General features: G+C 43.2%; 1 protein-coding gene across 2 annotated transcripts in view; it reads right to left on the bottom strand.

The window, feature by feature from the left end:
• Positions 1 to 20,906, bottom strand: part of LOC121572199 (DNA polymerase nu) — a 95,860-nt gene that overhangs the window by 55,412 nt on the left and 19,542 nt on the right. For both annotated transcript variants that reach the window (XM_045225558.1, XM_045225557.1), the window contains exons 8-18: positions 17,918 to 18,099; positions 17,683 to 17,795; positions 17,169 to 17,311; positions 16,157 to 16,225; positions 15,684 to 15,744; positions 13,890 to 13,954; positions 11,832 to 11,915; positions 11,637 to 11,732; positions 11,482 to 11,538; positions 11,292 to 11,348; positions 10,841 to 10,906 (exon numbers count right to left, since the gene is read on the bottom strand). In XM_045225558.1, the coding sequence (XP_045081493.1) occupies positions 10,841 to 10,906; positions 11,292 to 11,348; positions 11,482 to 11,538; positions 11,637 to 11,732; positions 11,832 to 11,915; positions 13,890 to 13,954; positions 15,684 to 15,744; positions 16,157 to 16,225; positions 17,169 to 17,311; positions 17,683 to 17,795; positions 17,918 to 18,099 (993 nt within the window). The remainder of the gene's footprint in view (positions 1 to 10,840; positions 10,907 to 11,291; positions 11,349 to 11,481; positions 11,539 to 11,636; positions 11,733 to 11,831; positions 11,916 to 13,889; positions 13,955 to 15,683; positions 15,745 to 16,156; positions 16,226 to 17,168; positions 17,312 to 17,682; positions 17,796 to 17,917; positions 18,100 to 20,906) is intronic.

The following is a 20,906-nucleotide window of genomic DNA, read 5'->3' on the forward strand; positions in this document are numbered from 1 at the left end:
AACCATGATAGGTCCTTAGTGATGTGGACACCGAGGAACTTGAAGCTCTCAACCCGCTCCACTACAGCCCCGTTGATGTGAATGGGGGTGTGCACGGCCCTCTGTTTCCTGTAGTCCACGATTAGCTCCTTGTCTTGCTCACGTTGAGGGAGAGGTTATTGTCCTGGCACCACACTGCCAGGTCTCTGACCTCCTCACAATAGGCTGTTTTATCATCGTCGGGGATCAGGCCTACCACCGTCATGTTGTCAGCAAACTTAATGATGGTGTTGGAGTTGTGTGCGGCCATACAGTCGTTGGTGAACAGGAAGTAAAGAAGGGGACTAAGCACGCACCCCTGAGGGGCACCTGTGTTGTGGGTCAGCGTGGCGGATGTGTTGTTGCCTATCCTCACCACCTGCGGGCAGCCCGTTCAGTCCCAGGGTCCTTAGTTTAGTGATGAGCTTGGAGGGCACTATGGTGTTGAACGCTGAGCTGTAGTCAATGAACAGCATTCTCACATAGGTGTTCCTCTTGTCCAGGTGGGAGAGGGCACTGTGGAGTGCAATAGAGATTGCGTCATCTGTGGATCTGTTGGGGCGGTATGCGAATTGGAGTGGGTCCAGGGTATCTGGAATGATGGTGTTGATGTAAGCCTTGACCAGCCTTTCAAAGCATGTCATGGCTACAGATGTGAGTGCTACGAGGCGATAGTCATTTAGACAGGTTACCTTGGCGTTCTTGGGTACAGGGGCTATGGTGGTCTGCTTGAAAACATGTACAGTTGAAGTCGGATGTTTACATACACTTAGGTTGGAGTCATTAAAACTCGTTTTTCAACCACTCCACACATTTCTTGTTAACAAACTATAGTTTTGGCAAGTCAGTTAGGACATTACTTTGTGCATGACACAAGTCATTTTTCCAACAATTGTTTGCAGACAGATTATTTCACTTATAATTCACTGTATCACAATTCCAGTGGGTCAGAAGTTTACATAAAGTAAGTTGACTGTGCCTTTAAACAGCTTGGAAAATTCCAGAAAATGATGTCATGGCTTTAGAAGCTTCTGATAGGCTAATTGACATAATTTGAGTCAATTGGAGGTGTACCTGTGGATGTATTTCAAGGCCTACCTTCAAACTCAGTGCATCTTTGCTTGACATCATGGGGAAATCAAAAGAAATCTACCAAGACCTCAGAAATAAAGTTGTAGACCTCCACAAATCTGGTTCATCCTTGGGAGCAATTTCCAAACGCCTGAAGGTACCACGTTCATCTGTACAAACAATAGTACGCAAGTATAAACACCATGGGACCACGCAGCCGTCATACCGCTCAGGAAGGAGACACGTTCTGTCTCCTAGAGATGAGCGTACTTTGGTGCAAAAAGTGCAAATCAATCCCAGAACAACAGCAAAGGACCTTGTGAAGATGCTGGAGGAAACAGGTACAAAAGTATTATATGCACAGTAAAACGAGTCCTATATCGACATAACCTGAAAGGCCGCTCAGCAAGGAAGGAGCCACTGCTCCAAAACCACCATAAAAAAGCCAGACTACGGTTTGCAACTGCACATGGGGACAAAGATTGTACTTTTTGGAGAAATGTCCTCTGGTCTGATGAAACAAAAATAGAACTGTTTGGCCATAATGACCATCGTTATGTTTGGAGGAAAAAGGGGGTTGCTTGCAAGCCGAAGAACACCATCCCAACGTGAAGCACGGGGGTGGCAGCATCATGCTGTGGGGGTGCTTTGCTGCAGGAGGGACTGGTGCACTTCACAAAATAAATGGCATCATGAGGAAGGAAAATTATGTGGATATATTGAAGCAGCATCTCAAGACATCAGTCAGGAAGTTAAAGCTTGGTCGCAAATGGGTCTTCCAAATGGACAATGACCACAAGCATACTTCCAAAGTTGTGGCAAATAGGCTTAAGGACAACAAAGTCAAGGTATTGGAGTGGCCATCATAAAGCCCTGCCTCAATCCTATATTCAATTTGTGGGCAGTACTGAAAAAGCGTGCAAGGAGGCCTACAAACCTGACTCAGTTACACCAGCTCTGTCAGGAGGAATGGGCCAAAATTCACCCAACTTATTGTGGGAAGCTTGTGGAAGGCTACCCAAAACATTTGACCCAAGTTAAACAATTTAAAGGCAATGCTACCAAATACTAATTGAGTGTATGTAAACTTCTGACCCACTGGGAATGTGATGAAATAAATAAAAGCTGAAATAAATCATTCTCTCTACTATTATTCTGACATTCCACATTCTTAAAATAAAGTGGTGATCCTAACTGACTTAAGACAGGGAATTTTTACTAGGATTATATGTCAAGAATTGTGAAAAACTGAGTTTAAATGTATTTGGCTAAGGTGTATGTAAACTTCCGACTTCAACTGTAGGTATTACAGACTAGGCCAGATAGAGGTTGAAAATATCAGTGATGACACTTGCCAGCTGGTCAGCGCATGCTCTGAGTACGCATCCTTGTAATCCATCTGGCCCTGCGGCCTTGTGAATGTTAACCTGTTTAAAGGTCTTACCCACATTTGCTACGGAGAGCATGATCACACAGTCGTCCGGAGCAGCTGGTGCTCTCATGCATGGTTCAGTGTTGCTTGCCTCGAAACAAGCATAGAAAGCATTTAGCTCATCTGGTAGGCTTGTGTCACTGGGCAGCTCGCGGCTGGGTTTCTCGTTGTAATCCATGATAGTTTGCAAGCCCTGCCACATCCGACAAACGTCAGAACCGGCGTAGTAGGATTGATCTTAGTCCTGTATTGACGCTTTGCCTGTTTGATGGCTCGACGGTAGTCATAGCGGGATTTCTTATAAGCGTCCGGATTAGTCTCCCGCTCCTTGACAGCGGCAGCTCTAGCCTTCAGCTCAGTGTGGATGTTGCCTGTAATCCATGGCTTCTGGTTGGGATATGTACCAACGGTCACTGTGTGTCTGTCTGTGTGTGTGCATATATGTGTGTGTGTGTTCATGCAAATCCCAGTGGTTATCAGATACAGTATAGAAGGAGAGAGCAAATGCCAGCACTACCCCTCCTCTCCTCTTCCCCCTATCCAAAACAGCAGGGAACCAAAGCAGAACAGCTTTCTGCACTGAATTCCAATTTCTGCACTCCACAGAAAATTGTAGAATAAACCATTCATCGTATTGAGTCAAAGTATAGATTTGCTCAGAACTCATTCTGCTTTTAACAGCAAGTCCAGCAAATCCATTGTCTATTTATGGAAGCATTTCTAAAAGGACCATAAAGATCCGCTATAGTCTACTCTCAGGGCCATAGTTATTTGTTCCTGTAGTACCAACCCCTGAGATAGACTTAAGGTAGCTAGGTAGTCTAAATACTCCAGTACAACTAGCAGAAGCTGGTTGAATGTCCGACAGCCCATTACATCAGTGAGACAAGGGACATGCAGTGATCAATGGAAAGCGAGCAGAGATCATTACTTGAGATTAGAAAAGTTGAGTGAGTGTGTGTGTGAGAAACCGAAAGTGTGTGTGATGTGCGTGTAATATGTAAGTGAGGTGTGTGTGTATGGAAGTCTGGGGGCTTGGTGACAGGGTCGCTGGACCCTGACGGTAGGGATGAGCTATCGACCCACAGAAAAAGAGGTGGGAGAGAGAGAGAGAGAGAGAGAGAGAGAAGCAGATGAGGTCAGGAGACATACAGGAACAAGAGATGAAAGAGAGTAATATAATAATAATAATAATAATAATAATAATAATAATAATAATAATAATAATAAGGATACACTCCACTGACACCTTCACGGTGCAACATAAATAGTGTGTTTGAGAACATGAGAATCAGTGCGAGAAACTTGTGTTGGTTATTGTTGTCTGTGCTCCAGTGTGCATGTTTCAGGGTTTCCGTTAGCTGGTAACAGACAGCTTTTGGCAGATAAAAAAATTTGAAAAGCCAATAAATAAAATTGCCGCTGGCCAATTGTCCGGGAGAAGAAGAAAAAATCCCATTGTGAAATAATATTTTTAGACTACTCATTGATGGAAATACCAGTCCATGGAAATACATTTGACTGTTCATGCTTATTGGTCTATAGGTTTATTTGCTTAATTTAGTGGAATTAAATTGGCGCGTGTGTACAGTATATTCGCTATGTATTTTATTTATCACACACATACAGCATACAGATACAGAGCCTTTGAGCAGAAAATCTGTCAGACATGGCGAGAGCTGCTGCTACAGCATCTCAAACAGAAAATGCATCGGAAGGCAGGCTTCATCAGCGCGTCACACACAACTTTGCAATGAGCTGGAAGCAGTATTCATTTTAAAAACATATACTTTAATTGTTTGAAACCTGAACGTTTTACTACATATTATGAGGCATGTCTTACCTTGCTTCAAAGTTGCCTAGCCAAAATCTGACCATATCCGTGGAGGCAATTATTTTATATAAACTTTATTTCATTGTCCAGTAGCCAAAGGCACAATCCTTATCATATTAGCAACCCATGCTAATTGATGCATCTTTAGATCTCCCCTCTTTCTAAATTTCTAACAGATATTTTTATATTTGTCATATGAAACCGCTTGCATGTGTGGCTTGCTTTTGACAATGTATTTCCCCGCTAATTGCACTTATAATGTGAAGAAATATTAGTTTATCAACATTTTAAGCTAAACATTCTGATCTGTTGCATCAGACTCATTGCTTTTTAACAGTTTATTTTAATTTTTATGTAGCCTAGGCCTACTGGTTGGATGAATTTAGGATCTATCGTCCCACAACTGTCCCAGAGTCTGTTTGGAATAGGCTATTTCTTTCTCAACAAGCTGACCAATAGAATAGGCCTAGGTAAACTGTTCTACTATGGGGGATAGTAGATTGACATAAGCTAGTGATTTTGCTGTTCATTACTCGTCTTGTTGGCTGAGGAAAAGTCAATGTGGACAGTTATTCTAACATCTTCAAAGTGAGCATCAGAACACGGTAAGAAGGGCCGCACATCGTTGCATCCTCGACTCGTATGTTCTGTTCATATGAATTACCATAATCAAAATGTGATTTCTATCTTTCTGAGCACTGTGGGTGGACGCCCAAATCAGGTTACGCCACCAATGCATACGGGTCCGGTAAATTTCTCAAATGTCCGGTAAATTAAAATGCTGCCGGTCAAATGTCTGTCACCACATTTTCCTAAAGGAAGCCCTGCTGTGTGTGTGTGTGATCATGAGAATCAGTGTGAGAAACTTCTGTTGGTTGTTGTTGTCTGTGCTCCAGTATGTATGTACAGTGGGGAAAAAAAGTATTTAGTCAGCCACCAATTGTGCAAGTTCTCCCACTTAAAAAGATGAGAGAGGCCTGTAATTTTCATCATAGGTACACGTCAACTATGACAGACAAATTGAGAGAAAAAAAATCCAGAAAATCACATTGTAGGATTTTTTATGAATTTATTTGCAAATTATGGTGGAAAATAAGTATTTGGTCACCTACAAACAAGCAAGATTTCTGGCTCTCACAGACCTGTAACTTCTTCTTTAAGAGGCTCCTCTGTCCTCCACTTGTTACCTGTATTAATGGCACCTGTTTGAACTTGTTATCAGTATAAAATACACCTGTTCACAACCTCAAACAGTCACACTCCAAACTCCACTATGGCCAAGACCAAAGAGCTGTCAAAGGACACCAGAAACAAAATTGTAGACCTGCACCAGGCTGGGAAGACTGAATCTGCAATAGGTAAGCAGCTTGGTTTGAAGAAATCAACTGTGGGAGCAATTATTAGGAAATGGAAGACATACAAGACCACTGATAATCTCCCTCGATCTGGGGCTCCACGCAAGATCTCACCCCATGGGGTCAAAATGATCACAAGAACGGTGAGCAAAAATCCCAGAACCACACGGGGGACCTAGTGAATGACCTGCAGAGAGCTGGGACCAAAGTAACAAAGCCTACCATCAGTAACACACTACGCCGCCAGGGACTCAAATCCTGCAGTGCAAGACGTGTCCCCCTGCTTAAGCCAGTACATGTCCAGGCCCGTCTGAAGTTTGCTAGAGTGCATTTGGATGATCCAGAAGAGGATTGGGAGAATGTCATATGAAACCAAAATATAACTTTTTGGTAAAAACTCAACTCGTCGTGTTTGGAGGACAAAGAATGCTGAGTTGCATCCAAAGAACACCATACCTACTGTGAAGCATGGGGGTGGAAACATCATGCTTTGGGGCTGTTTTTCTGCAAAAGGACCAGGACGACTGATCCGTGTAAAGGAAAGAATGAATGGGGCCATGTATCGTGAGATTTTGAGTGAAAACCTCCTTCCGTCAGCAAGGGCATTGAAGATGAAACGTGGCTGGGTCTTTCAGCATGACAATGATCCCAAACACACCACCCGGGCAACGAAGGAGTGGCTTCGCATGCAAGCATTTCAAGGTCCTGGAGTGGCCTAGCCAGTCTCCAGATCTCAACCCCATAGAAAATCTTTGGAGGGAGTTGAAAGTCTGTGTTGCCCAGCGACAGCCCCAAAACATCACTGCTCTAGAGGAGATCTGCATGGAGGAATGGGCCAAAATACCAGCAACAGTGTGTGACAACCTTGTGAAGACTTACAGAAAACGTTTGACCTGTGTCATTGCCAACAAAGGGTATATAACAAAGTATTGAGAAACTTTTTGTTATTGACCAAATACTTATTTTCCACCATAATTTGCAAATAAATTCATAGAAAATCCTACAATGTGATTTTCAGGATTTTTTTCCTCATTTTGTCTGTCATAGTTGACGTGTACCTATGATGAAAATTACAGGCCTCTCTCATCTTTTTAAGTGGGAGAACATGCACAATTGGTGGCTGACTAAATACATTTTTTCCCCACTGTATGTATGTATGTACAGTGGGGAGAACAAGTATTTGATACACTGCCGATTTTGCAGGTTTTCCTACTTACAAAGCATGTAGAGGTCTGTAATTTTTATCATAGGTACACTTCAACTGTGAGTGACGGAATCTAAAACAAAAATCCAGAAAATCACATTGTATGATTTTTAAGTAATTCATTTGCATTTTATTGCATGACATAAGTATTTGATACATCAGAAAAGCAGAACTTAATATTTGGTACAGATTTACAGAGATCATACGTTTCCTGTAGGTCTTGACCAGGTTTGCACACACTGCAGCAGGGATTTTGGCCCACTCCTCCATACAGACCTTCTCCAGATCCTTCAGGTTTCGGGGCTGTCGCTGGGCAATACAGACTTTCAGCTCCCTCCAAAGATGTTCTATTGGGTTCAGGTCTGGAGACTGGCTAGGCCACTCCAGGACCTTGAGATGCTTCTTACGGAGCCACTCCTTAGTTGCCCTGGCTGTGTGTTTCGGGTCGTTGTCATGCTGGAAGACCCAGCCACGACCCATCTTCAATGCTCTTACTGAGGGAAGGAGGTTGTTGGCCAAGATCTCGCGATACATGGCCCCATCCATCCTCCCCTCAATATGGTGCAGTCGTCCTGTCCCCTTTGCAGAAAAGCATCCCCAAAGAATGATTTTTCACCTCCATGCTTCACGGTTGGGATGGTGTTCTTGGGGTTGTACTCATCCTTCTTCTTCCTCCAAACACGGCGAGTGGAGTTCTATTTTTGTCTCATCAGACCACATGACCTTCTCCCATTCCTCCTCTGGATCATCCAGATGGTCATTGGCAAACTTCAGACGGGCCTGGACATGCGCTGGCTTGAGCAGGGGGACCTTGCGTGCGCTGCAGGATTTTAATCCATGACGGCGTAGTGTGTTACTAATGGTTTTCTTTGAGACTGTGGTCCCAGCTCTCTCCAGGTCATTGACCAGGTCCTGCCGTGTAGTTCTGGGCTGATCCCTCACCTTCCTCATGATCATTGATGCCCCACGAGGTGAGATATTGCATGGAGCCCCAGACCGAGGGTGATTGACCGTCATCTTGAACTTCTTCCATTTTCTAATAATTGCACCAACAGTTGTTGCCTTCTCACCAAGCTGCTTGCCTATTGTCCTGTAGCCCATCCCAGCCTTGTGCAGGTCTACAATTTTATCCCTGATGTCCTTACACAGCTCTCTGGTCTTGGCCATTGTGGAGAGGTTGGAGTCTGTTTGATTGAGTGTGTGGACAGGTGTCTTTTATACAGATAAAGAGTTCAAACAGGTGCAGTTAATACAGGTAATGAGTGGAGAACAGGAGGGCTTCTTAAAGAAAAACTAACAGGTCTGTGAGAGCCAGAATTCTTACTGGTTGGTAGGTGATCAAATACTTATGTCATGCAATAAAATGCAAATTAATTACTTAAAAATCATACAATGTGATTTTCTGGATTTTTGTTTTAGATTCCGTCTCTCACAGTTGAAGTGTACCTATGATAAAAATTACAGACCTCTACATGGTTTGTAAGTAGGAAAACCTGCAAAATCGGCAGTGTATCAAATACTTGTTCTCTCCACTGTATGTACAGTACCAGTCAAAAGTTTGGACACACCTACTCATTCAACAATTTTTCTTTATTTTTACTATTTTCCACATTGTAGAATAATAGTGAAGACATCAAAACTATGAAATAACACATATGGAATCATGTAGTAAGCAAAAAAGTGTTAAACAAATCAAAATATATTTTATATTTGAGATTCTTCAAAGTAGCCACCTGTTGCCTTGATGACAGCTTTGCACACTGTTAGTATTCTCTCAACCAGCTTCATGAGGAATGCTTTTCCAACAGTCTTGAAGGAGTTCCCACATATGCTGAGCACTTGTTGGCTGCTTTTCCTTCACTCTGCGGTCCAACTCATCGCAAACCATCTCAATTGAGTTGAGGTCGGGTGATTGTGGAGGCCAGGTCATCTGATGCAGCACTCCATCACTCTCCATCTTGGTCAAATAGCCCTTACACAGCCTGGAGGTGTGTTGGGTCCTTGTCCTGTTGAAAAACAAATGTCCCACTAAGCGCAAACCAAATGGAATGGCGTATTGCTGCAGAATGCTGTGGTAGCCATGCTGGTTAAGTGTGCTTTGAATTCTAAATAAATCACTGACAGTGTCACCAGCAAAGCACCCCCACACCAACACCCCTACTCCTCCATGCGTCACGGTGGGAACCACACATGCAGAGATAATCGGTTCACCTACGCTGCATCTCACAAAGACACGGCGGTTGGAACAAAAAATCTCAAATTTGGACTCATCAGACCAAAGGACAGATTTCCACTGGTCTAATGTCCATTGCTCGTGTTTCTTGGCCCAAGCAAGTCTCTTCTTCTTACTGGTGTCCTTTAGTAGTGGTTTCCTTGTAGCAATTCGACTATGAAGGCCTGATTCACGCAGTCTCCTCTGAACAGTTGATGTTGAGATGTGTCTGTTACTTGAACTCTGTGAAGCATTTATTTGGGCTGCAATTTCTGAGGCTGGTAACTCTAATGAACTTATCCTCTGCAGCAGAGGTAACTCTGGGTCTTCCTTTCCTGTGGCGGTCCTCATGAGAGCCAGTTTCATCATAGCGCTTGATGGTTTTTGCGACTGCACTTGAAGAAACTTTCAAAGTTCTTGAAATGTTCCGGATTGACTGACCTTCATGTCTTAAAGTAATGATGGACTGTCGTTTCTCTTTGCTTATTTGAGCTGTTCTTGCCATAATATGGACTTGGTCTTTTACCAAATGGGGCTATCGTCTGTATACCACCCCTACCTTGTCACAACACAACTGATTGGCTCAAACGCATTAAGAAGGAAAGAAATTCCACAAAGTAACTTTTAACAAGGCACACCTTTTAATTGAAATGCATTCCAGGTGACTACCTCATGAAGTTGGTTGAGAGAATGCCAAGAGTGTGCAAAGCTGTCATCAAGGCAAAGAGTGGCTACTTTGAAGAATCTCAAATATACAATATATTTTGATTTGCTTAACACTTTTTTGGTTACTACATGATTCTGTGTGTTATTTCATAGTTTTATTGTCTTCATTATTAGAAAATAGTAACAATAAAGAAAAACCCTGGAATGATTAGGTGTGTCCAAACTTTTGACTGGTACTGTATGTATGTGTGTGTGTGTGTGTGTGTGTGTGTGTGTGTGTATTAATATTTCAGCAGTGGTATTTCTCTGACTCCACAAAGGTGCTCTAACAGAGACTAAAGGCTTTACTGCACTCACTCACTCCATCACCCCGACTCACTAGTGTGTGTGTGTTTATTTATTTTTGATTTAACCTTTATTTAACTAGGAAAGTCAGTTAAGAACAAATTCTTATTTACAATGACGGACTACCCCGGCCAAACCCGGACGACGCTGGGCCAATTGTGCGCCGCCCTATGGGACTCTCAATCACGGCCGGATTGTGATACAGCCTGGAATCGAACAAGGGTCTGAAGTGACGCCTCTAGCACTGAGATGCAGTGCCTTAGACCGCTGCGCCACTCGAGTGTGTGTGTGTGTGTGCGCGCGCAAGAGCCCCTCTAGTACATGGAGCCTATCACAACCTCAGCCTACGAACACACATGAATGCACCACAGTACTCTTACCCAGACAGTTCTCTCTCTTCTGTGACTAAAATAAAACCTGAGTGAAAGGTTCAAACAGGAGAGAGAAGTTTTTCTCAGCAACAATACACCAGACATTAGAGTATGTGTATGTGTGTGTATGAGAGAGAGAGGGAGGGGAGAGTGAGAAAGAGAGAGAGAGCGAGAGAGAGTGAGAACGAGAGAGAGAGAGCGAGAGAGAGTGAGTGAGAGAGCCTCAGTGTTGAAATTAAGGCAAGGACATTGCTGAGAGGTAAAGGGAGGAGAGGGATGGGTTGAAAGGAGGAGTAACCCTGAGATGGAGGGAGGGAGGATGAGGGACTCACTGGGTGTTTGGCAGAGATTCTTCCAGTCACTGCACTGGTCTGGTACCATGTGGACGAGATGAAGTTCTGAGAGCGAGAGAGCGAGACAGAGAGAGAGCAACGAAAGAGAGGGAGGAGATAAAGAGAGAGAGAGAAGTGAGAGAGGAAGAAAGAGAGCAGTTTAGCATGACAAGCAACCAAACATCAACATTTTTGTACAGGTCATTAGGAAATGCCAGAGGACAGACTCAAAGCTACATTTCCTTACAGAGCATTTGCAATAAACTAGAGCTTCAAAAGACAATTAACTAGTACTGCCCTCTAGTGTTTGTTCTAGGGAATGAAGGAGATTAAATAGAAAGGTTCCTCTATTTAAATGTTTTTACTCCTGGGCCCCTATTCACAAAGCATCTCTAAAGAAGACCAGCTCCTTTAGAGATGCTTTAGTCCCAGCCTGAGGGTGTGTGCTCACCTTGCTCATCATGCAAGACAGAATCCCATCGACGAAGGTGGACTTGATCTTATGAACCTGGGGGGGGGGGGGGTAAAAATAACAACACACATGTTGTTGTTATTATAGTCATATAGTAATGCTGTGTGAGCAGATACCAATGAATCAATCGATCAATCAATCAGTCAAACATACTGTGTTCATCACTGACCTGTCTGTATTCCAGAATGATCTTCGGCAGAGGGTGCAGGTCCTGGAGCTGCAACAACTACACACAGAGAAGAGAGGCGTTACTACTTCATACTACTGAAGGGCAATGCGAGTTGTGTGTGTGTGTGTGTGTGTGTGTGTGTGTGTGTCTCTCACCACAGCCTCGGATGTAGACTGCTGTTGTTTGTTGAGGGTCTTGGGGAGCTTCTTGTTTTCACAGCGCTCCTGCAGACGCAGCTTCTCAAACAGAACCTGTAGAGAGAGCAGGATTAGGACAGCACACACACACCTTTGCACACACAGACACACACCTATACACACACACACCTATACACACACACATACACTGACCGTCCTGAGCTGGGTGCTGCTGGACACTAGAAACATCTGGCCTGCTGCCTGGTGGGCCTGGTGCTCAAGCTGCTTCATCTTAGTCTGACAGAGAGAGGGGGAGAGAGTGGAGTGGGGAGAGAGGGGGGGAGAGAGAGAGGGGGGAGGGGGAGAGAGGGGAGGAAGAGAGAGAGAGCAGGAAGAGAGAAGAAAGAGAGAGAGGGGAGGGGGGAGAGTGGGAGAGACGGGAGGAAGAGAGAGGGGGGAGAGAGAGGGGTTGCTGAGAGGACAGGGAGATAATTGTCAGTACAGGGACTTATCACTGCTCTCTCCTAAACCTCGGGCAAAGCTGGCCTAATCTGACTGCTATACACACTCTTCACTGTCTGTGTCCCAGTGTGTGTGTATGTGTGTCCCAGTGTGTATGTATGTGTGTGTTCTCCTATGTTTGATGTATTTCATCTCTGTTCTCGAAATCAAACAAAACAATAACAACATCCACCTAAGGGTTTCCCTCTGGCTTTCAGACACAGTGCAATAGTGTGTGTGTTGCTTCTCTGTTCTCTTTCTCTGTTTCAAAGCTTATGGTAATCACAGTTATTTTATCTCAGAGAGAGATGCACCATGTTCTGTTGTGAGATTGTCCTTTCATGTTAAGAGAGAGACTGATTCTGAAGCAGACAGACAAATCCATGAAGACTCAATTGCCATCCAAGACCTCTACACCAGGCGGTGTCAGAGGAAGGCCCTAAAAATTGCCAAAGACTCCAGCCACCCTAGTCATAGACTGTTCTCTCTGCTATCGCACGGCAAGCGGTACCGGAGCGCCAAGTCTAGGTCCAAAAGGCTTCTTAACAGCTTCTACCCCCAAACCATAAGACTGCTGAACAGCTAATCAAATGGCCCCCCGGACTATTTGCATTGACCCCCCACCCCTTTTTTACGCTGCTGCTACTCGCTGTTTATTATCTATGCATGGTCACTTTACCCCTACCTACATGTACATATTACCTCAATTACCTGGACTAACCTGTACCCCCGCACATTGACTCGGTACCAGTGCCCCCTGTATATAGCCTCATTATTGTTATTTTATTGTTACTCTTTAATTTTTTTTTTTACTTTCTTTGGTTAATATTTTCTTAACTCTTATTTTTCTTTAAACTGCATTGTTGGTTAAGGGCTTGTAAGTAAGCATTTCACGGTAAGGTATACACACCTGTTGTTTTCGGCGAATGTGATAAATACAATATGATTTGATATACTGTCAGATATCTGAATGAACATTCTCCTAACGCTCCTCCTGCAGTGGGGAATGTACATCTAAAACAACACTTCCGTCATGTCACTCTCTCTATCTCCATCTTTACTCTCTTTTTTATTTGTCCCTGCCTCTCTTTTCACCACCCCTCTCGTCCTCCATTCTGTTTCCCTCCTCCCACTCTGTTTTCTCCCTTTCTCCCTCTTGTCAGTCTTCGGTATGTCTCTCCCTCGCCCCTCTCTTCTCTCTCTCTCTCCAGCCCTCTGTCTCTTTCTGCTTGCCTGCCTGTCAGTCGTTTAAAAGCACTGTCTGTTTCAGTTAGGCTTTTAATGTGCTCACGCTGTGTAGGTGTCACACACACTGAAAAACAAACACTTCGGTTCAGAATATGATTATGTTAGGACTTCTCTCTCCCTTGCAACTTGTTATCCCTCCATCCTTCTCTCTCTCCCTTCCTCCCTCTCTCCTCTGCATCCTCATCATGTCTTGTGTGTGGGTCGTCGTCGTGAGAAACAGAAGACAAGTTTGGTTATTATTCTTCTAGATTATCACAGCAACTTTTAATCCGTGTGTGTGCGTGCGTTAGTGAGTGTGCGTGTGTGTGTAAGACAGTGATGCTCATTCCTACTGCAACACTCCACCCTAAAGGAAACAAACAGACAGACTCTCTATTCTATTTATAGAGCACAGCAAGACACAGGACACACTCTCCAAACATCCCCCTACTGGAGGCATCATGGTGTGTCTGAGTGTGTGTATACACTACTTAAACCCTCTCTGTTTCCTCCCTTTTACAGTGTTGTAATTATAGTTCTTACCCCCAGCATCTCTGATGTTGTCTTTAGGGACTCCTTGTTCACATGGATCCTGTGGCTCTCCATCGCTTAGAGAACCAGAGTAGCATAATGTAAATAGGAGCATGCATACAGTGGGGGAAAAAAGTATTTAGTCAGCCACCAATTGTGCAAGTTCTCCCACTTCAAAAAGATGAGAGAGGCCTGCAATTTTCATCATAGGTACACGTCAACTATGACAGACAAATTGAGAAAAACAATTCCAGAAAATCACATTGTAGGATTTTTAATGAATTTATTTGCAAATTATGGTGGAAAATAAGTATTTGGTCACCTACAAACAAGCAAGATTTCTGGCTCTCACAGACCTGTAACTTCTTCTTTAAGAGGCTCCCCTGTCCTCCACTCGTTACCTGTATTAATGGCACCTGTTTGAACTTGTTATCAGTATAAAAGACACCTGTCCACAACCTCAAACAGTCACACTCCAAACTCCACTATGGCCAAGACCAAAGAGCTGTCAAAGGACACCAGAAATAAAATTGTAGACCTGCACCAGGCTGGGAAGACTGAATCTGCAATAGGTAAGCAGCTTGGTTTGAAGAAATCAACTGTGGGAGCAATTATTAGGAAATGGAAGACATACAAGACCACTGATAATCTCCCTCGATCTGGGGCTCCACGCAAGATCTCACCCCGTGGGGTCAAAATGATCACAAGAACGGTGAGCAAAAATCCCAGAACCACACGGGGGGACCTAGTGAATGACCTGCAGAGAGCTGGGACCAAAGTAACAAAGCCTACCATCAGTAACACACTACGCCGCCAGGGACTCAAATCCTGCAGTGCCAGACGTGTCCCCCTGCTTAAGTCAGTACATGTCCAGGCCCGTCTGAAGTTTGCTAGAGTGCATTTGGATGATCCAGAAGAGGATTGGGAGAATGTCATATGGTCAGATGAAACCAAAATAGAACTTTTTGGTAAAAACTCAACTCGTCATGTTTGGAGGACAAAGAATGCTGAGTTGCATCCAAAGAACACCATACCTACTGTGAAGCATGGGGGTGGAAACATCATGCTTTGGGGCTGTTTTTCTGCAAAGGGACCAGGACGACTGATCCGTGTAAAGGAAAGAATGAATGGGGTCATGTATCGTGAGATTTTGAGTGAAAACCTCCTTCCATCAGCAAGGGCATTGAAGATGAAACGTGGCTGGGTCTTTCAGCATGACAATGATCCCAAACACACCGCCCGGGCAAAGAAGGAGTGGCTTCGTAAGAAGTATTTCAAGGTCCTGGAGTGGCCTAGCCAGTCTCCAGATCTCAACCCCATAGAAAATCTTTGGAGGGAGTTGAATGTCTGTGTTGCCCAGCGACAGCCCCAAAACATCACTGCTCTAGAGGAGATCTGCATGGAGGAATGGGCCAAAATACCAGCAACAGTGTGTGAAAACCTTGCCAACAAAGGGTATATACCAAAGTATTGAGAAACTTTTGTTATTGACCAAATACTTATTTTCCACCATAATTTGCTAATACATTCATTAAAAATCCTACAATGTGATTTTCTGGAGAAAAAAAATCGTGTACCTTATGATGAAAATTACAGGCCTCTCTCATCTTTTTAAGTGGGAGAACTTGCACAATTGGTGGCTGACTAAATACTTTTTTCCCCCACTGTATAGGCCTAGAGAGAATGTCAATTGTATTTCCTTGATTCCTCATGTCCTTCCTGCTTGTCTCCTTTCACCTCTAGTTATAGTAGCTCAGTATGGTCAGGTCATAGGATCATGATGACCTCTCAACATGGTGTCCTTACCTGCCAGTACAGGGATCATTGTCAGCTCCATATTAGAGTACAGGTCCCACAGACCCTGGCTCTGGATACACAGAGAGACAAGTCAGGTAGGATGTTTGTGTGTGTGTGGGTTGGTTCTTCTATCCTTGTGGGGACCTAAAATCCCCAAAAGTCCCAACAAGCATAGTAAAACAAGGAAAATTCTCCCTTGTGGGGACATTTCCCATGTCCCCATGACGACAAAGGCTTTTTTAAGCTTAGGGGTTAGGTTTAGGGTTACAATTAGAGTTAGGGTAAGGGGCTAGTGGTTAGGTTTAAGGTTTGGGTTACGGGTAAGGGAAACTAGGATTTTGAATGGAAATCCCCACGAGGATATTGAACAAAACATGTGTGTGTGTATCTGTGTGTGTGTATGTATCAGTGCGTATTACAAGAAAGAGGACCATATGGCTGAGACGTTTTATGGTCTCATGGATCCTCAGGGAGGGACTGACTTGTAGTTTAGAGCGTAGCTCCACATTCAGCCTGTAGAGCAGAGACAGACTGGAGATAACCTGGGACACCTGACAGAGAGGGGGGGGTGAGATATATGAAACAGAAATTAGAGAGTAACACTGTATATTGAGCTACTGGATGTGCAGGCTTTTGTTCCAGCCTAGCACTAACACACCATATTTAACTCCTCAACTGCACATCAGGAATTTGCTAAGTCTATGAATCACGGGATGAGGGTAGAGCTCTGCTACCCGAACCGAGCCTGACGGGCCCCCGGCACTCTACAGTACATCAGGTTAGGGCCGGATACGGCCTGTTTTTTATCAATAACTAGGATACGGGCCAGGCTCGGGTATCATTATCAAGAATTACTAAATTGATCACTTACATTTTGAGGCAGAGCCATTTGCTCTTACTCTGTTGCACAGTGTCTCTGTACAGTCATATCTTACTAAGATCCTAACATGGTGTTAGAAGTGCTTCAACCTCGACAGGAGAGATTAGATTAAAACAATATTGTTCTGTGAGTTTTGTCAGAGTTTAGAGTGACGAAAAGTAGCTAACTAACAGCTCTTTCACGTCTCGTCGTCATTGAGCAGGCTGCCCAGCGGAGCCGTTGCTATGGATACTCACACACGCAGAGCGGAAGGGGCCGCGCAAGGAGCGAGGGACGGACAGAGGAGCAGCTAATGGATATACTAACAGAGAAAGTTATTTCTGATTTCGGGCAGGGCCGGGCCTTCAATTTGGCAGAATGAATGGGGCCCGGGTTGGGTAGGGCCTGAACGTCACGGGCAGAGCTCGGGCCTAAATTTCATGCCCGTGCAGGGCTCTAGATGAAGGACAAAAATGAGAGATCAGTTGAATTAGGTGTGGTGATGCTGGGCTGGAAATAAAGCCTGCACACCCTATCGATCTTCAGGACCAGGATTGGTGGTGTCTTCTGCTTCAATGGCAGAATTGATGACCGGTGTGCTAGAGAGACTAGTTGTATTGTTTGGTGCAACAGACCTTCCTTGCCCCCAGGGCAGGTGTTGGGGTTCTGGGGGGTGTCCTACAGTGTTTGGTGAGCAGGTTAGTGAAGCAGGAAGAGGGGTCAGCTGGGTCCAACAGCCAGGCTGCTACCTGGGGGTCCTGGACACGACAAGATGAGACTGGGGGGAATGAACACAACAGAATAATGGATTACTGACTAGCATCCTGTCCAGGTGGTGTACTTGTAAATCAAGCTGCTTCACGCTACAGAAACAGGAGATAGGCTCCTGGCCTATGGGCCGTTCTAGCTTGGACAAGACTTAATTGTCCAATACTTACAACAGTATTTCAGACCAGTGTTCTTTAAACAGGTAAAACATTTATTCTATATGCCAGTATTAGACTAGCCATCAAATAATATAGTAGCAAACAGGAGGAGAGAGTATGGCTTTATAGGGGAAAAGAACGCCAAGACAAACAGCCACAACCCCAACAGATCTCCGTTGGGGGAGTTCTTAACAGCCTTATCAAAGGGCCTTATCAAAGTTACTTTGTTTCCAGTGTAGGTCTGATCTGTAGTGCTGCAGTGCTGTACGGAGCAGGTCTTTGGCCTTGTAACACACCACCAGTTGAGACCCTGACACTATCTGCAGCAGCATCTCTCTACAGGACACACACACACAGGGAGGGACGCAAATCATCATTGGGATTTTTTCCCAGACTTGTTCTATGTGGTGCACCTATCCTCCCTCCCTCCCTCCCTCCCTCCCACACATATACCCTACCTGTTGAAGAGGTCTAGGTTGTGGTCTTGGTGGCTCTGGGCCCATGCAGGTTTCTGTTCCAGTCTGAGGTAGACCAGACTGTCTCCTGGTGCCACTCCCTCCTCTGGTCCTGGTACTGGTCCAGTCTGGTCCAGATCTCTTTTCAACATCACCAGCACCCCACACACTGACGGACTGAGCTTCTACAGGACACATAGACAAGAGAGCAGTTTATGTCAGTGAATATGGCCAACCAGCATAATTATGTATTTGTTGCAGCTATAGGACCCCACACACTGACAGACTGAGGTTCTATAGGCCACACAGAGAGTAGGCATAACAACATAAATACTGTGTGTCCAAAATGGCACCCTATTCACTATATAGTGCCTATTCCCTATAAGCCCAGGTCAAAAGTAGTGCACTACGTAGGGAATTAGGGTGCCATTTGGGACACACAAAGCCTTGCTTTCCAGGCTTACATCAGTAGCATCACTACAGGCATACACTGCACCAATATCATGTCTTACATAATTGGCTGCAGACCTGGGATAACTATAGTTTTAAATATGCTTTGTAGAAATATATATATATTTTTTTTATACAGATCTCAGGAAGGAATTACTTTTCAGAAACTATTGGTTTGGATGCCTTCAACTAAAGGCAGGGCTGTATCAGGAACTGTCAGATACACACACAATTTCCTATACTATTCCAATCTGACAGTAGATAATATTTGATCTACACAATACATTACTATCTGAACATTCTGTAAATGATCATGAATATGCCCCAGGTGTAGATAATCAAGTCAAACTAATTAACCAATTATATTTTGTACAGATGAGCAGTATAAATTTTGTACAGATGAGCAGTATGACACGCCACTATTGTATGACTCTTTCAACATGCCACTGATAAGGACAAAAGCTGCAATTCATTTTATGATACCTGAAAATACTGCAGAGTAATTCAAAGCCATTTGCTAATCTTGCAAACAGGAAGTTGGATGCTCAGCAAAAACAACTTCAAACCTTTGTCCATCTGAGTTTTCTTGTTTCAAACACACACTTTACCAGCTTTAAAGGGATAGTTTAATCAGAATACAAATTAACATGATTTTCCACTTATGTTGGCTGTAGTTGATTCAAGAAAGCAGTTTTGGGATATTTAGTCCCCTTAGACACTTAATAGCCATATTTTAACAGTTACTGTTAGTATTCTCAGTAAAATGTAACTGTTCTTGTGCCTGTGTTATAACACTGTAATTACTTTTAGAGCAACATTTTATTAGCATGATGTTACATAATACTTTGGTAATTGCATTTAAATTGCATAGCAATGAGCAGAGAGTTTTTGTAACTACTGTACACAAGATGAATAGTGACTGTACCTTATTCCACTTGTGTAATAACCCCATTATTATGCAATTATAAAGCTATTTCTATGTAACAATGTAGTAATCACAAAATTACTACATACAGTACCAGTCAAAAGTTTGGACACACCTAATCATTCAAGGGTTTTCTTTATTTTTACTATTTTCTACATTGTAGAATAATAGTGAAGACATCAAAACTATGAAATAACACATATGGAACCAAATATATTTTAGATTTTAGATTCTTCAAAGCAGCCACCCTTTGCCTTGATGACAGCTTTGCACACTCTTGGCATCATCCGTTCACCTACTCTGCGTCTCACAAAGACATGGCGGTTGGAACCACAAATCTCCAATTTGGACTCACCAGACCAAAGGACAGATTTCCACCGGTCTAATGTCCATTGCTCGTGTTTCTTGGCCCAAGCAAGTCTCTTCTTATAATTGGTGTCCTTTAGTAGTGGTTTCTTTGCAGCAATTTGACCATGAAGGCCTGATTCACGCAGTCTCCTCTGAACAGTTGATGTTGAGATGAACTCTGTGAAGCATTTATTTGGGCTGCAATCTGAGGTGCAGTTAACTCTAATTAACTTATTCTCTGCAGCAGAGGTAACTCTGGGTCTTCCTTCCCTGTGGCGGTCCTCATGAGAGCCAGTTTCATCATAGCGCTTGATGGTTTTTGCGACTGCACTTGAAGAAACGTTCAAAGTTCTTGAAATTTTCCGGATTGACTGACCTTCATGTCTTAAAGTAATGATGGACTGTCAAATCTCTTTGCTTATTTGAGCTGTTCTTGCCATAATATGGACTTGGTCTTTTACCTAATAGGGCTATCTTCTGTATACCACCCCTACCTTGTCACAACACAACTGATTGACTCAAACACATTAAGGAAAGAAATTCCACAAATTAACTTTTAACAAGGCACACCTGTTAATTGAAATGCATTCCAGGTGACTACCTTATGAAGCTGGTTGAGAGAATGCCAAGAGTGTGCAAAGCCGTCATCAAGGCAAAGGGTGGCTACTTTGAAGAATCTCAAATATAAAATATATTTTGATTTGTTTAACACTTTTTTGGTTACTACATGATTCCATATGTGTTATTTCATAGTTTTGATGTCTTCACTATTATTCTACAATGTAGAAAATAGTAAAAATTAAGAAAAACCCTTGAATGAGTAGGTGTGTCCAAACTTTTGACTGGTACTGTATGTATAATAACTTAATGTCAAGTGTTGTTACATAGGTATTGTACTACCCTATGTCTCATTTTGAAAATGCAAAAGTGTTCTACTCTAATGTTGAGATGAGTCCATGTCCCTCACAAACAAACGTCTACATCTAGCTAAATGCCTGTTTGGTTTACGTTTGTATTACTTTCTATTATTTTGATCGATAAATGTTCATGTTTAAAAAAAAAATCTTCAATCATTCAGTATTTAATTCTAAGCTGTATGTGATAATGACCATATATATTTTGACTAATTAAACTAACTGTTGTAGTTTTTGGTTCTTCATCAAATCAATATTTTGTTGGTTTTCAAATAACTTACATATCAAATACCTTCAAATATTATTAGTTTTTCTGAGAGATATTCAAAATACTTTCAAATATTATATGTTTTTC

Source organism: Coregonus clupeaformis, chromosome 16 (assembly GCF_020615455.1).
Source record: "Coregonus clupeaformis isolate EN_2021a chromosome 16, ASM2061545v1, whole genome shotgun sequence".
NCBI classification, from domain to species: domain Eukaryota; kingdom Metazoa; phylum Chordata; class Actinopteri; order Salmoniformes; family Salmonidae; genus Coregonus; species Coregonus clupeaformis.